Source organism: Harpegnathos saltator, unplaced genomic scaffold (genome assembly GCF_003227715.2).
Source record: "Harpegnathos saltator strain DR-91 unplaced genomic scaffold, Hsal_v8.6 scaffold694, whole genome shotgun sequence".
NCBI classification, from domain to species: Eukaryota; Metazoa; Arthropoda; class Insecta; order Hymenoptera; family Formicidae; genus Harpegnathos; species Harpegnathos saltator.
The window spans coordinates 541,452-554,999 of NW_020230531.1; the positions used below are offsets into that span (position 1 = coordinate 541,452).

General features: G+C 37.9%; 4 protein-coding genes and 1 long non-coding RNA gene across 8 annotated transcripts in view; 4 read left to right on the top strand and 1 right to left on the bottom strand.

Moving 5' to 3' along the window:
* Positions 1 to 13,386, bottom strand: part of LOC112590016 (uncharacterized) — a 32,550-nt gene extending 19,164 nt beyond the window's left edge. Inside the window, exon 1 of one of the 3 annotated variants that reach the window (XR_003113931.1) lies at positions 13,349 to 13,386. This is a non-coding gene — a long non-coding RNA (uncharacterized LOC112590016). Of the gene's footprint in view, positions 1 to 5,995; positions 6,024 to 9,867; positions 10,239 to 13,348 lie in introns of those variants that run through there. The other 2 variants (XR_003113929.1, XR_003113930.1) reach the window with 2 other exon arrangements.
* LOC109504567 (uncharacterized) lies at positions 223 to 2,337 on the top strand. Its single transcript, XM_025305337.1, has 5 exons — positions 223 to 361; positions 457 to 584; positions 789 to 1,607; positions 1,894 to 1,993; positions 2,159 to 2,337. Exons 1-5 carry the CDS (start codon positions 278 to 280, stop codon positions 2,279 to 2,281), a joined length of 1,254 nt encoding a protein of 417 aa, XP_025161122.1. The 5' UTR covers positions 223 to 277; the 3' UTR covers positions 2,282 to 2,337.
* On the top strand, positions 2,709 to 6,372 carry LOC109504568 (uncharacterized). Of its 2 annotated transcripts, XM_019844911.2 has the most exons (6): positions 2,709 to 2,752; positions 2,845 to 3,887; positions 3,988 to 4,759; positions 5,076 to 5,175; positions 5,492 to 5,599; positions 5,854 to 6,175. In XM_019844911.2, exons 3-6 carry the CDS (start codon positions 3,993 to 3,995, stop codon positions 6,016 to 6,018), a joined length of 1,140 nt encoding a protein of 379 aa, XP_019700470.1. In that variant the 5' UTR covers positions 2,709 to 2,752; positions 2,845 to 3,887; positions 3,988 to 3,992; the 3' UTR covers positions 6,019 to 6,175. The 2 variants fall into 2 exon arrangements, with proteins under 2 accessions (XP_019700470.1, XP_019700469.1); XM_019844910.2 differs by lacking the exons at positions 2,709 to 2,752; positions 2,845 to 3,887 and having other exon boundaries at positions 3,894 to 4,759; positions 5,854 to 6,009; positions 6,120 to 6,372.
* LOC112590015 (uncharacterized) lies at positions 6,364 to 9,077 on the top strand. The gene is made up of 5 exons (XM_025305338.1): positions 6,364 to 7,963; positions 8,227 to 8,326; positions 8,478 to 8,585; positions 8,673 to 8,828; positions 8,927 to 9,077. The coding sequence occupies exons 1-5, from the start codon at positions 7,179 to 7,181 to the stop codon at positions 8,975 to 8,977; spliced, it is 1,200 nt and encodes a 399-aa protein (XP_025161123.1). The 5' UTR covers positions 6,364 to 7,178; the 3' UTR covers positions 8,978 to 9,077.
* LOC105190821 (putative odorant receptor 92a) lies at positions 10,443 to 12,719 on the top strand. Its single transcript, XM_011153775.3, has 5 exons — positions 10,443 to 11,435; positions 11,691 to 11,790; positions 11,942 to 12,049; positions 12,137 to 12,292; positions 12,391 to 12,719. The coding sequence occupies exons 1-5, from the start codon at positions 10,651 to 10,653 to the stop codon at positions 12,439 to 12,441; spliced, it is 1,200 nt and encodes a 399-aa protein (XP_011152077.1). The 5' UTR covers positions 10,443 to 10,650; the 3' UTR covers positions 12,442 to 12,719.
* Positions 13,387 to 13,548: the final 162 nt, after the last annotated feature.

Here is a 13,548-nt window from a genome sequence, read left to right on the forward strand (position 1 = left end):
CGTCGTGAATTTGCACGCAGAAAATTGCTTCAAAATATGTTTATAGAGTGACATCGGAGCGTCGAAGCGTACTGTGAAATTCTAACCATGATGTGCGTTAGCAAGCAACGTTAGACACTGCGGCTCGACCGAACGGCGTGCTATAAGATAATGACCTCCTTATAGCTGATACTAATTATAACGAGCTTTGTAATTGCACTCGTCTCCATGCTAAATGCAACGAACGATACAACTGTGAGAAATGTACTGTTAGACATGTACTGATAATTGCAGCAAAATGAATGGGTTAACGCATCAGCGAAGAAGTATACGCCCATATGGAAATAATTATAACCAGTCAAGGTCCGCGAGCTTGGTGAAAGTATGTTCCTGTCAATAGGACGAACGCAGGATTTGATAGAATGCGTATGTCAGATAAAGATAAATATTATACAAATATAAAGTTTTCGTTCACAGTCACCCTTCGCGCTAGGAATTGACTGTTTACTTCACGCAGAGGAGTTCGTGTTCTCCGGAACAGTAACTGATGGAATATTTTCGCTTGGACTACTTGGACCGGAGAATATCAGCTTAAAATCTAAAAGGTGTAATTACAAAATAGTTACAGGCGTTCTGAACATATTTTAGGAACACCAATAGAATTCCAATAAATTGACTCATAAAATTACGATTCACGTTAAATGTGTAAATAGCGTAAAAACGACAAGCGGAGTAAAATCGAGTTCTCTCGACTTATTATAATAATTTACCAATTCGATCATACATTCGTCACGCGTCCTCTTTCGCAGAACGCATTCAGCGCAGCAAAGAAAAGCGATGTCGATGAACTTCCAAAGCGTGAATCCTCTCAATGTTCGATTGAACAAGGTCTCGGGCAACCTGCTGCCGGTGACCGCTGACGGGTCGTCGTTTCCTATATATTGGCAGGTATATGCTATCGTGATATGGATTATGGAAATCATTCAAATGAGCATATTAATCCCCGGCTGCTTCCAAGTGCCAATGCAGAACGCTCTGAAAGACGGCATGATTGGTATCGCGATCACGCTTGAGGTGTTCTTCATAGTTATACGACTGCACTTGTGCAAAGGACTGATAGAAAGGTTGATCAATAGGCTGAACGACATCATGCTCTTGGACGATGAGCTGATGCGGAACACCGTAAGAACGACCATCAAGTCAATGGATAAACCCCTCAAGTTCTGCTGGTTGGCCGGCGTAGTGTCCATAATCTTGTGGTGTAGTCCACCGTATGCGTTGATCTTTCAAAAGGATCTCTTCGTTTACCTAGATTACAAGATGCCGGTCGCTTTCGGCACAGAGCCCTTCTCCACTGGAGTCTTCGTGGTGGGAAGTCTCATCGTGTCGATCAGCAGCGCGTATATTTTCACTAAGAAAATTGCCGTGGACACCTACATGATAAATTTAGTACTATTAGTGACGGCACAGTATCGATACATCTCATTAAAGTTGTCGCTGGTGATAAGAGACAGAAGTCCGGAGAATAATCTCAATGGACCTGTCGAAAAAGAACGTTACTTTGAGATAGATCGATACGTAAAAGAGCAGGTCAAATCATTGTGCCGACATCACAACACCATGCTTTAGTAAGTGCAGTTTCTACTAATCCTTGATGATATACATTGTTTGGGAAATCTTTTTCTGGAAAAAATTCAATCTCTCTCTCTCTCTCTCTCTCTCTCTCTCTCTCTCTCTCTCTCTCTCTCTCTTTCTTAATATGACAAATTATAAACAAATTATATAAGAAACATGCTACAGTGATCAAGTAAAGAGGTTTTTTTGCCTCAACTTGATAGTAATTAATAATCTAATGAGATATTCATTTATTTGGCTTTATCTTGAAATATATATACATCGTGCAATCTGTTTCAGCGTAACGCTTATATTGAAACAGTTGCTATCGCTAAACTTCAGTTTAATATACATAAACAATGTTTTTCGTTTTTGCTGCATCGCTTTCATGATATTAGTAGTGAGTAAAATTATTTTGTTAACATTAATTATATTCTTTAATATAGATATCTTTTAAGCGATTTTCAACGGTAGACGACAAGCGTGATCGTCTTTATATTGTATCGTGCACTGTCAGTGTTATCGATTATATGTGTATGTTCGATGTGTCTTCGTAAATCTTCAGGTATCGTCCATGGATTTTGTGGAGGGCTCCGGGGTTATCTTGTACGCCTGTGGTGGAGTTGTGCAACTCTATTTATTGTGTTATTGCGTACAACAGTTATTAGATGCGGTAAGCATCCTGTGATCCATACATGACTTCATTTCGGATTCAACTCCATTTAAAAGCATATTTGCACATGCTCGTCATCAAATAGCATATTTACGTTACTCGTTCGAAATGTACTGTTATTTTCTATCTAATGCAGAGTATCGAAATAACAGACAAAACCTTCCACGAGGAGTGGTACAAACACGATACGTTCATAAAACGTATATTTGTTATGCTGATAATGGCTAATAATTTAGAATGCAGATTGTCGCGATTTGAAAAGTTTAATCTGTCTCTGCCTTCGTTTATGGCGGTGAGATTTTATGCTTTATTTTTACTTCATGTATTTATCATAGCTTATTTACACTCAAAGATATATACTTAAATTTTCGAATTTGCGCATTCTAGATCCTAAATCAGTCGTATTCAATAGCTCTTTTGCTTTTAAAAACTAATTAAACAATACAGAGTACGTAAGGAATGCGTGTTACGCACATTTTTCATACGGTAAATATTATTCTTATTATTAAGACTGAATATAGGAATTAATGATCACTATGTAAAATTTCATTTTTATAACACTCGCAACTTTGTTTCAGTACGAACGCCAGTAAGTTACGATATACGATATGATTGGAATAAGTGATTGAAAGTTAGTATAATAGTGATATTAGTGCAGTACGTAGGGAATTTATTGGCGATAAAATTGAAGAATAATAAAATAATAAAATTTAAATATGGTCGAAAATAAAAATAAAATAAATATATTTCGACCATATTTACAAGACGATGTGGGACGTAGAATTTACAATATGTTCTTGTATCTTGTTTCGTCCCTTATCACACGACAAATAACAAGCAAAAATCAATGACGTATTTCGAGTGTCAAAAATGCTGTCATTGCAGCTTTATCGGCGTAGCTGTTGTCTTTCGCATTTTTTATCGTGTATCCATACGATTTTGATTCTGATTCTGCAATCATCTTCTGTATCTGCCAGGTATATTAGCGGTAAATTCGACAATACATTCGACGGCCAGTTCCCATAGATTTCACGATAATAACAGTGCCATTTATCGGAATGCAACGTCTACGATATGTCGACATCGATTTGACCCAGTTTCGTGTTTAACGGTGATCGAGCTATTAACGTACAATGTCCGTTACTGCGACTTCTACGGGTTTTCATGACCGTGGACGTGGAGCTCCATAAGATAATAGCCACTTCGTAGCGCAGGTGTAATTGCAAGGAAGCTCGTGGGATGGAATGCAAGAGCTTCAATCGAGCATTTTTCAGAGTACCGCGACGTTTGTTTAAAAATTTCTCCGTGTCCCCTTCGATGAAGGATCGCGTAGGATCTTTCTCGAGTTACCCCATCCACATAAAAGTACGCGCACATCGCCGGCAGTACTTGAATTTCAAAAAATACCACAGCAACAATTACAAGTTCGAGATCGACGGAGTCGACGGGGTCTCCAGGAAACGTATATTATTAATAAGGCGCGAAGAGTTCAATGGGAATAATAAATCAACGAAGACGACTTCTAAGGACGTGAGCTAATTTCAAATAGTAATGCGGAAGTCACCCGCTTGATTCTGCGTGCAGGAGAAGAAGCATGACGACGAGAACATAAAACAGAGAGGTAGATTAATACGTGTGCGTTGGCGCACACGCAAATTCTCTTTGTACTAAAGTACCGAGCTACGCAAATAATGGCAATTACATCCGACTACATTTTATAGAAAGCATGGACTTTAAAAACGTAAATCCACTAAACGTCCGGCTGAACGCGATCTCGGGCAATATATTGCCGATGGCCGTCGGCAACGAGTTGTTCCCGGCGACCTGGAGGATGTACGGTGCACTCGTGTGGTTACTTCAACTGGTCCAGTTGGCTGCTCTGTTCCTCGGGATGATGCACGTGCCGGCGGAGAAGGCTCTGATAGACAGCACCACCACTATCGCGGTCTCCGCCGAGCTATTCTTCATTATTGCGCGGATTCACATGTACAGACACCTAGTGGTGCGACTGATCGATAAACTAAATGACATATTGGGCGCCGACGATGACATCATGAAGAACATCGTCCAGGGTACCCTGAGACCTACAAGCCGGCCGCTCAAGTTCTACTGGGCGACCGCCGTGTTCGCGATAGTCTTTTGGAACGGTACAGCGATCGCGGTGGTCTTCAAGAAAAATGTCTTTACCTACGAGGACTACAGCATGCCGGTCGCCTTCTCAAGACAACCATTCTCCACCAGCACGTTCCTCATGGGAAGCCTTGTGGTGCTCATCGGCACTGTTTACAATTGCACGAAGAAAGTAAGCGTGGACGTGTACATGATACACCTGGTGTTGCTGATGACGGCGCAGTATCGATACATCGCGATCAAGCTCGCCGAGATTTTCCGCGGGGGAAATCTTGAACGAGACGACGAATTTTGTTGCAAGATGAATCATTGGGCGAGAAGGGAGATGAGGATGCTGTGTAGACGTCACAACGCCGTCGTTCAGTAAGTGTTGGCAAATTTTCGTGAAAAAGCTTACGATCTTTGAACTTTGTATTGGGTACTGATGATACTTAATTTCACGTTAAAAATTTTGGAATGTTCTTGAACATTGATTTTGTAGCTTATATTGCACCTATATACATATTTTATACATCTTATATACTTCGAATCGTCTTGAATTCATTTTCAGATTCAGCTTCGTAGCCAATGAAACGGCCCGCACAGCGTCTGAAGATGAGCTTAAGACGACTTTAAATATAAGCTACGTAGTGCGAAATATATGAGAAATTTATTGATATGTATCGCCTTTTCTTTCCAGAATGATGTTTATGTTGAAGAAATTGCTATCGTTGATCTTCAGTCTAATTTATGTGAACAGCGTTTTTCGATTTTGCTTTATCGCCGTTATGTTCAGCACAGTAGGTAATAATTATTAATAGGGAACATCAAGACTGATTGTTACAATTCTTTTCCCTTTCTTTTTTTTTTTACGTTAAGTATTATGTTTTGGAAGAAAGAACAAATATCACCAACAATGGATTTGGCAGCATTAAAATCATTGCTCACGCGTAATAATCAGTCCCGATATTTTGCGCCAGTTCTAAACTACTTTTAGAAAATAAATTGCGTAAACGATTCGAACACAATGAATGTGAGATGCAATCACGCGAATTGTCGCGATTTATCACTGAATACAGCACTGAATATAAGCGACATATTTTCATCAAACTTTAGATACCATCGCAGACTGTTTTAATAGGATTTTTGATCCTCGTGTATACATCCGGCGCAATGGTGCAGCTCTACACGCTGTGTTCGCGTGTACAGCAACTATTAGACGCTGTAAGTTTTATGTAACGCATATCCTATAATTGTTGTAATAGAAAGTGGACAAATAATTCTCAAGTCGTCATAAACTCACGGCAAGAACCCAAATGTAAAATACTCCTTTACATTGAACTATTGCAAGTAAATTACTATATGTATCGCGTCCGCAGCGAAAGAAACGGTTGCACTGCTGCAAATGTATTAAATTCCAAATTAGAATCAAGAGTTTCCGTATCTCCACGTATCTCGTCCTCTCGTCTTTAATTTAGAGTACAACACTGACGGATGAAGCATTTCACGAGGATTGGTACCGTTTTGGCCCGTCAATAAAACGTTCGTTCATGTTCTTGATAATGGCGAATAATATGGAATGCAAACTAGCGACGTTCGGCAAGTTCAATCTATCTTTACCTTCGCTAATGACGGTAAGATGATTTTACATGTATCCCTTTATCATATATCGCTTATACGTTATAACGATATAATTACATATTCGCACTCTCTTATCTCCGAATTATATCAACGTTCTTTTTAGATATTAAATCAATCGTATTCCGTCGCTCTGTTGTTTTTGAAAGTTCTGTAAAAATTGACAAGATATATATTAAACAAATATACATGCTATTTCTATCCTCCAAACAGAAGTTATGTATAAAAGATTTATAAATTCATAAATCACTTTCCACGGTGCTAAGTATCGTTATTTTTATTATGATCAAGTTCGATAGTAGTAGTTGTTAATTCAATTGACATTGTTGATTTAACGAAAAGATAAATATTCACTCACTCTAAGAAGGATTTCGTAACAGACGAAAGTCCAATTGTTCCTCGGCTCAACGGAACAAAACTATAATACTGTTATATGTTATATGTTGTATATGTTTCAAGACACTTTACTGAGAAAAATATTAGCTTGTCCAAGCGCATGTGCAGTATTCCATCTGTGACGCGCGCATTAGACACGACAGTACTGATGGATTCCGAGGCACTGAGGAACATCGAACGACGCGCTATAAGATAATTATCCATTCGCTGTTCGTCAGTAATTACAAACAGCTTTACAGGAATGTATCGGCCCTACGCCTCAAAACAAATGCAATACGCTGTATGACAAATAGTAGTCTATTCTCGCGGTATTTACTCCTAAACTGTTTTGTTCCTCCTTGATACAACACAAAGACTTTGTGAAATCCACTGTATAATATTGACGAATATAATCAAGAACGGTTACAAATTACAAGAGTCACCGAGGCAATTACACCCAAGTAATGCCGCAAAGCAAGCGGAGGGCGTGTCATACGGGGTCTGGCATGGTAAAATAATATATTAATGAAGGGTACAAAGAACAAATGGATATTTGAGAGAAGCACGATTAACCGTTGAAAGTTCACGAGTAATTGTACACTCTGTTGGAAATGCTGTAGACCTTATTAACAGACAGCAGCAAACACGAGGATGGAGCCGCGTACGTGAAAAAAGGGCTAAATGCAAATGCAAAGTTTTAAACAAACTCTTTGTGCCGTCTCTGCCCTCTTGCTCCTTTTTTTGCGAAACGACTCACAGTGTAAAAAAAGGAAAGAAAAGAGCTGTCCAAATGGACTTCGAAAGTGCGAATCCTTTCAATGTCCTGGTGAACAAGATTTCGGGAAACCTGTTACCGATGACCATCGATGGATCACCGTTTCCGATACTTTGGAAGATTTACAGCAGCTTAATATGGCTACTGGAGTTGACAGAAATGATGATATTACTTCCCGGATGCATACTTGTACCAAAAGGAAAAGCGCTGAAGGACGGCGTGGTCGCTATCGCAGTCACTCTGGAAGTGCTCTTTGTGGTTACGCGAATCCACATGCGTAGAGGATTGGTGCAACGAATAATCCAACGGGTGAACGAAATTCTGTACTTGGACGATGAGATGATGCAAAATATCGTAACGGCGAGTCTAAAATCGATGGAGATCCCGTTGAAGTTCTATTGGTCGGCCGGTGTAATGTCCATAGTACTGTGGAGCGGTACACCGCTTTTAATGATCTTCAAGAAAAATTCCTTTTCTTACGTGGATTACAGAATGCCAGTCGCCTATGGCAAAGAACCAATATCCACTGACTCCTTCGTGATAGGTAGTCTCATCGTGATGTCGAGCAGCGTGTTAATGTTCACAAAGAAGGTCGCCGTGGACAGCTACATGATACACCTCATACTACTTATAACGGCACAGTATCGTTACATAGCGTCGAAGCTCTCGGTAATATTTCGAGATGAGACTACGCGACGTGATAGCAACGATCCCATTGGCGATAAAAACTACTCAACGAGCGATCTATCTGCGCAAAAGGAGATCAAAGCGGTGTGCCGACATCACAATACTATCGTTCGGTAAGTACATTCGCTGAAAATCCGAGAAGAAATTAGAATTTTGTGAATTTCTGCATTTCTTCGCCTTGGAAGGCTTTGATTCTTAATAAATTATCAGCAAGTTACGTATGGAATATTTTATCGTGATATGCGTAACATTATGTAAATAGATTATTGTCGCACAAATTATTAATTGTCACACAAATACAGTCTTTATACGCGGTAAAGTTTCCTCTAGCACAATATATGATTCCAATGTGTATATCTTTTGGGCTCTATTTCAGTGTAATGTCCATGCTAAAAGAACTACTGTCTTTAAATTTTAATTTCTTATATATCAACAGTGTTTTTCGATTCTGCTTTATTGGTATAATGATTCTGGCAGTGAGTAATAATTTTCAGTATAAATTACAAAAATTTTCTCATAACGAAAATAGCTAACATATGATGCGGCAAAGGTGTAACGCTCTTACTTTACTGTATAAATTCCTCTTGTTTATTGTTTATAATCTATATTTGACTCACGAAACTTTAGGTACCGTCGACGAATCTGTTAGAGGGATCTTTGATTATTATGTACGCGAGCGGTGGAATAGTGCAACTCTATATACTGTGCTCTTGCGTACAACAGTTGTTAGATGCGGTAAACAATTTTATGAGTATTACTTGCTAAAGGAAAGAACATGCTAATATGCCAGTAGATAAACATTGCTATTTTTGTGTGATATAGGCCGTCGAAATAACGAACAAAGCGTTCCACGAAAAATGGTATCTGCACGAACCATCCGTAAAACGTATGTTTTTATTGCTGATAATGGCAAATAACTTGGACTGCAAACTCGCCACATTCGAGAAATTCAATTTATCTTTACCCTCATTTATGGCGGTAAGTTTTCTGCACGTGTATATGATTAGTGTGTTATAATTTATAGTATAAAGTCCGGAAGGGAATGTCTGTTATTAATTTATTGAATAACATTCTAGATTCTAAATCAGTCCTATTCAATAGCTCTACTGGTCTTTAGGACCATTTGAAAGTGACGATAGAAAAATTGTTAGCTCAATTGTATATCCTGCCATGTTTGAAAATTTATAACTAATAAAACATTACTGAACATCATGGGCACAGGAAAAAGATGACGACTGTTTTTTCGAAACATAAAAAGATAAAATTATTAAATGATTTAGAAGTTATTATTATTCTACATATTTTGCAATAGATATGAATTCCGATTAAAATTGATTTTGCTAGCACACGTTAACAGTACCTTTTTACCTTTTATAATTTCTTTCTTATAAATATACGATAGTTGTTTTTAATCACTACCTCTCCCTTTCCCTCTCTCTCTCTCTCTCTCTCTCTCTCTCTCTCTCTCTCTCTCTCTCTCTCTCTCTCTTTCTCTCAGATTTTCGCGAAGAAGCTTTCGAGCCAAACATTGTGTACAGCTGATATCTATTTAAAAAATGTTGGAATCTTCTGAAATGAACATCGACTTTGCAGCTTAAATTGCACATATACATGTTTTATCATCAATATACATCTTATACATTACAGATTGTCTTAAATCCATTTTTATTTTTAGATGTTTTGTAGCAAACGAAATAACCCGCACAGTTGTCGATATGCATTGCACGCTTTTTAGAATGATTTGCACACTGGAGAAATTACTGTTGTTGATCTTTAGTCTAATTTACATGAACGGTGTTTTTAGATTTTACTTTATCGTCATTATGTTCAGCGCAATAGATAATAATTATTAATAGGAAAACCGGACTCCCTGTTGTAATTCGTTCCCCTCTCTTTTTACATTAATACGAATACATTAATATAATATGAAAATTGCTTTCTTATGATTAAATCCAAAGTAGTAAGTGTTAATTCGATTGACATTATTGATTTAATGAAAAAATAAATGTTCACTCACTATAAGACGAATTTCATGATGTACGAAAGTCCAATTGTTCCTTGACTCTTCGGAACGAGAATATAATACTGTTCCAAGACACTTTAGACCGAATATTAGTTTGTCCAAGCACGTGTTGCTGTACTGCATCTATGACACGCGCATTAGATACGGCAGTTCTGATGGATTCTGAGGCACTGGAACACCGAACGATACGCTATAAGATAATGGCCCTTTCGCTGTTCGTCAGTAATTACAAACAGCTTTACAGAGATGTATCAGCCCTCCGCCTTAAAACAAATGCAATACGCTGTATGACAAATAGTAGTCTATTCTCGCGGTATTTACTCCTAAACTGTTTTGTTCCTCCTTGATACAACACAAAGAACCTTTGTGAAATCCACTGTATAATATTGACGAATATAATCAAGAACGGTTACAAATTACAAGAGTCACCGCGGCAATTACACCCAAGTAATGCCGCAAAGCAAGCGGAGGGCGTGTCATACGGGGTCTGGCATGGTGAAATAATATATTAATGAAGGGTACAAAGAAGAAATGGGTATTTGAGAGAAGCACGATCAATCGTTCAAAGTCCACGAGTAATTGTACACCCTGTTGGAAATGCTGTACACCTTATTAACAGACAGCAGCAAACACGAGGATGGGGCCGCGTACGTGAAAAAGGGCTAAATGCAAATGCAAGGTTTTAAACAAACGTTTTGTGCCGTCTCTGCCCTCTTGCTTCTTCTTTTGCGAAACAACTCATAGTGTAAAAAAAAGGGAAAGAAAAGAGCTGTCCAAATGGACTTCGAAAGTGCGAATCCTTTTAATGTTCGGGTGAACAAGATCTCGGGGAACCTGCTACCGATGAGGATCGATGGATCATCGTTTTCGACACTTTGGAAGATTTACAGCAGCTTGATATGGCTACTGGAGTTGATACAAATGATCATATTAATTCCCGGTTGCATGCTCGTACCAAAAGCAAAAGCTCTGAAAGACGGCTCGGTCTCTGCCGCGATCACCCTAGAGGTGGTCTTCGTGGTTGTGCGAATCCACATGCATAGAAGACTAGTGCAACGAATAATCGAGAAATTGAACGAAATTTTACGCTTGGACGATGAAATGATGCGAAGTATAGTAATGGCGAGCCTAAAGTCGATGGAAGTTCCCTTGAAGTTTTATTGGTCGGCCGGCGTAATATCCATAATATTGTGGAGCAGTACACCGCTTTTAATGATCTTCGAGAAGAATTCTTTTTTTTACGTGGATTTCAGAATGCCAATCGCCTACAGTAAAGAACCAATATCCACTGGCTCTTTCGTGATAGGTAGTCTCATCATCATGTTCAGCAGCATATTCATATTCACAAAGAAGGTCGCCGCGGACAGCTATACAATACATCTCACGCTACTAATAACCGCACAGTATCGTTACATAGCGTCGAAGCTCTCGATAATATTTCAAAATAACACTTTGCGGAATGGTAGCAACGATCCGTTCGGCAATAAAAATTATTTGACAACTGATCTATCTGCGCAAAACGAGATCAAAGCGATGTGCCGACATCACAATGCTGTCGTTCGGTGAGTACATTTGCTGAAAATCCGAGAAGAAATTAGAATTTTGAGAATTTCTGCATTTCTTCGCCTTTGGAAGGCTTTGATTCTTAATAAATTATAAGCAAGTTACATATGAAATATTTTATTGCGGTATGTATAACATTATGTAGATAGATTGTTGTCCTTAACTGTCACACAAATACAGTCTTTATTCGCGGTAAAGTTTCCTCTAGCACAATATATGATTCCAACGTGTATATCTTTTGGGCTCTATTTCAGTGTAATGTCCATGCTAAAAGAACTACTGTCTTTAAATTTTAATTTCTTATATATCAACAGTGTTTTTCGATTCTGCTTTATTGGTATAATGATTCTGGCAGTGAGTAATAATTTTTAGTATAAATTACAAAAATTTTCTCATAATGAAAATAGCTAACATATGATACGGCAAAGGTGTAACACTCTTACTTTACTGTATAAATTCCTCTTGTTTATTGTTTATAATCTATATTTGACTCACGAAACTTTAGGTACCGTCGACGAATCTGTTAGAGGGATCTTTGATTATTATGTACGCGAGCGGTGGAATAGTGCAACTCTATATACTGTGCTCTTGCGTACAACAGTTGTTAGATGCGGTAAACAATTTTATGAGTATTACTTGCTAAAGGAAAGGACATGCTAATATGCCAGTAGATAAACATTGCTATTTTTGTGTGATATAGGCCGTCGAAATAACGAACAAAGCGTTTCACGAAAAATGGTATCAGCACGAACCATCCGTAAAACGTACATTTTTATTGCTGATAATGGCAAATAACTTGGACTGCAAACTCGCCACATTCGAGAAATTCAATTTATCTTTACCCTCATTCATGGCGGTAAGTTTTCTGCACGTGTATATAATTAGTGTGTTATAATTTATGGTATACAGTCCGAGAGCGAATGTCTGTTATTAATTCGTCGAATAATGTTCTAGATTCTAAATCAGTCCTATTCAATAGCTTTACTGATCTTTAGGACTACTTAAATGTGACGATAAAAAAAATTGTTAGCTCAATTGTACATTCTGTTATGTTCGAAAATTTATAATTAACAAAATATCACAGGATATAATGAGCACAGGGAAAAGATAATGACTGATTTTTGGAAGCACACGAAGATGAAATTATTAAACGATTTAGTAGTTATTATTATTCTATATATTTTGCAGTAGAGATGAATTTAGATTAAAATTGATTTTTTTAGCGCATGTTAGTAATACCTTTGTATCATTTTTTCTCATAAACATACTGTAGTTATTGTTAATTAATGTGACTGTCTCTCTCTCTCTCTCTCTCTCCCTCCTCTCTCTCTCTCTCTCTCACTCTCTCTCTCTCTCTCTCTCTCTCTCTCTCTTTCTCTCTCTCTCTCTTTCTCTCTCTCTCTCTCTTTCTCTCTCTCTCTCTCTCTCTCTCTCTCTCTCTCTCTCTCTCTTTCTCCCTCTATTTTAGAGAAAAATAATCATGAACTTATTTAACATATGCACACTGGGACAGTTTACACTATATGCCGCTACGGAGACAGAATTGTATGAAAAAGACATGTTTGACAAAAAAATGTCATAATTTTGTAATCAGTTGGTATTTTTTCTAATAATTTGAGGCAACAGCGATGTGCAATTACAAGCGCGCACATATGCGCGCCCCGTCATATATAGAAGGAAAAAAGTGCGCATGTGTTAATTTAATATTTATCAGATTAATTGGAAAAATGGAACTGTTTATTACAACACTTTTTCTTTTTCTTTTTTTCTTCTATTATGTAATAATACTTTTTTTTACTATATATTAATATGATACAAAAATTGCTTATTTACGATCAAGTCGAGTTATTAATTTTTAGTTATTAATCAGATTGACATAACTGGTTTAATGAAAAGGCAAATGTTTACTCACTCTAAGAACGATTTCATGATGTACGAAAGTCCAATTGTTCCTCGGCCCTCCGAAACAAAAGCATAACATTGTTTCAAGATATTTTACGAAGAATATTAGTTTGTCCAAGCACCTGTTGCAGTATTTCATTTATAACACGCATTTGATCAGCAGTTCTGATGGTTCCTGAGGCACTGAAATACCGTACGACGCGCTATAAG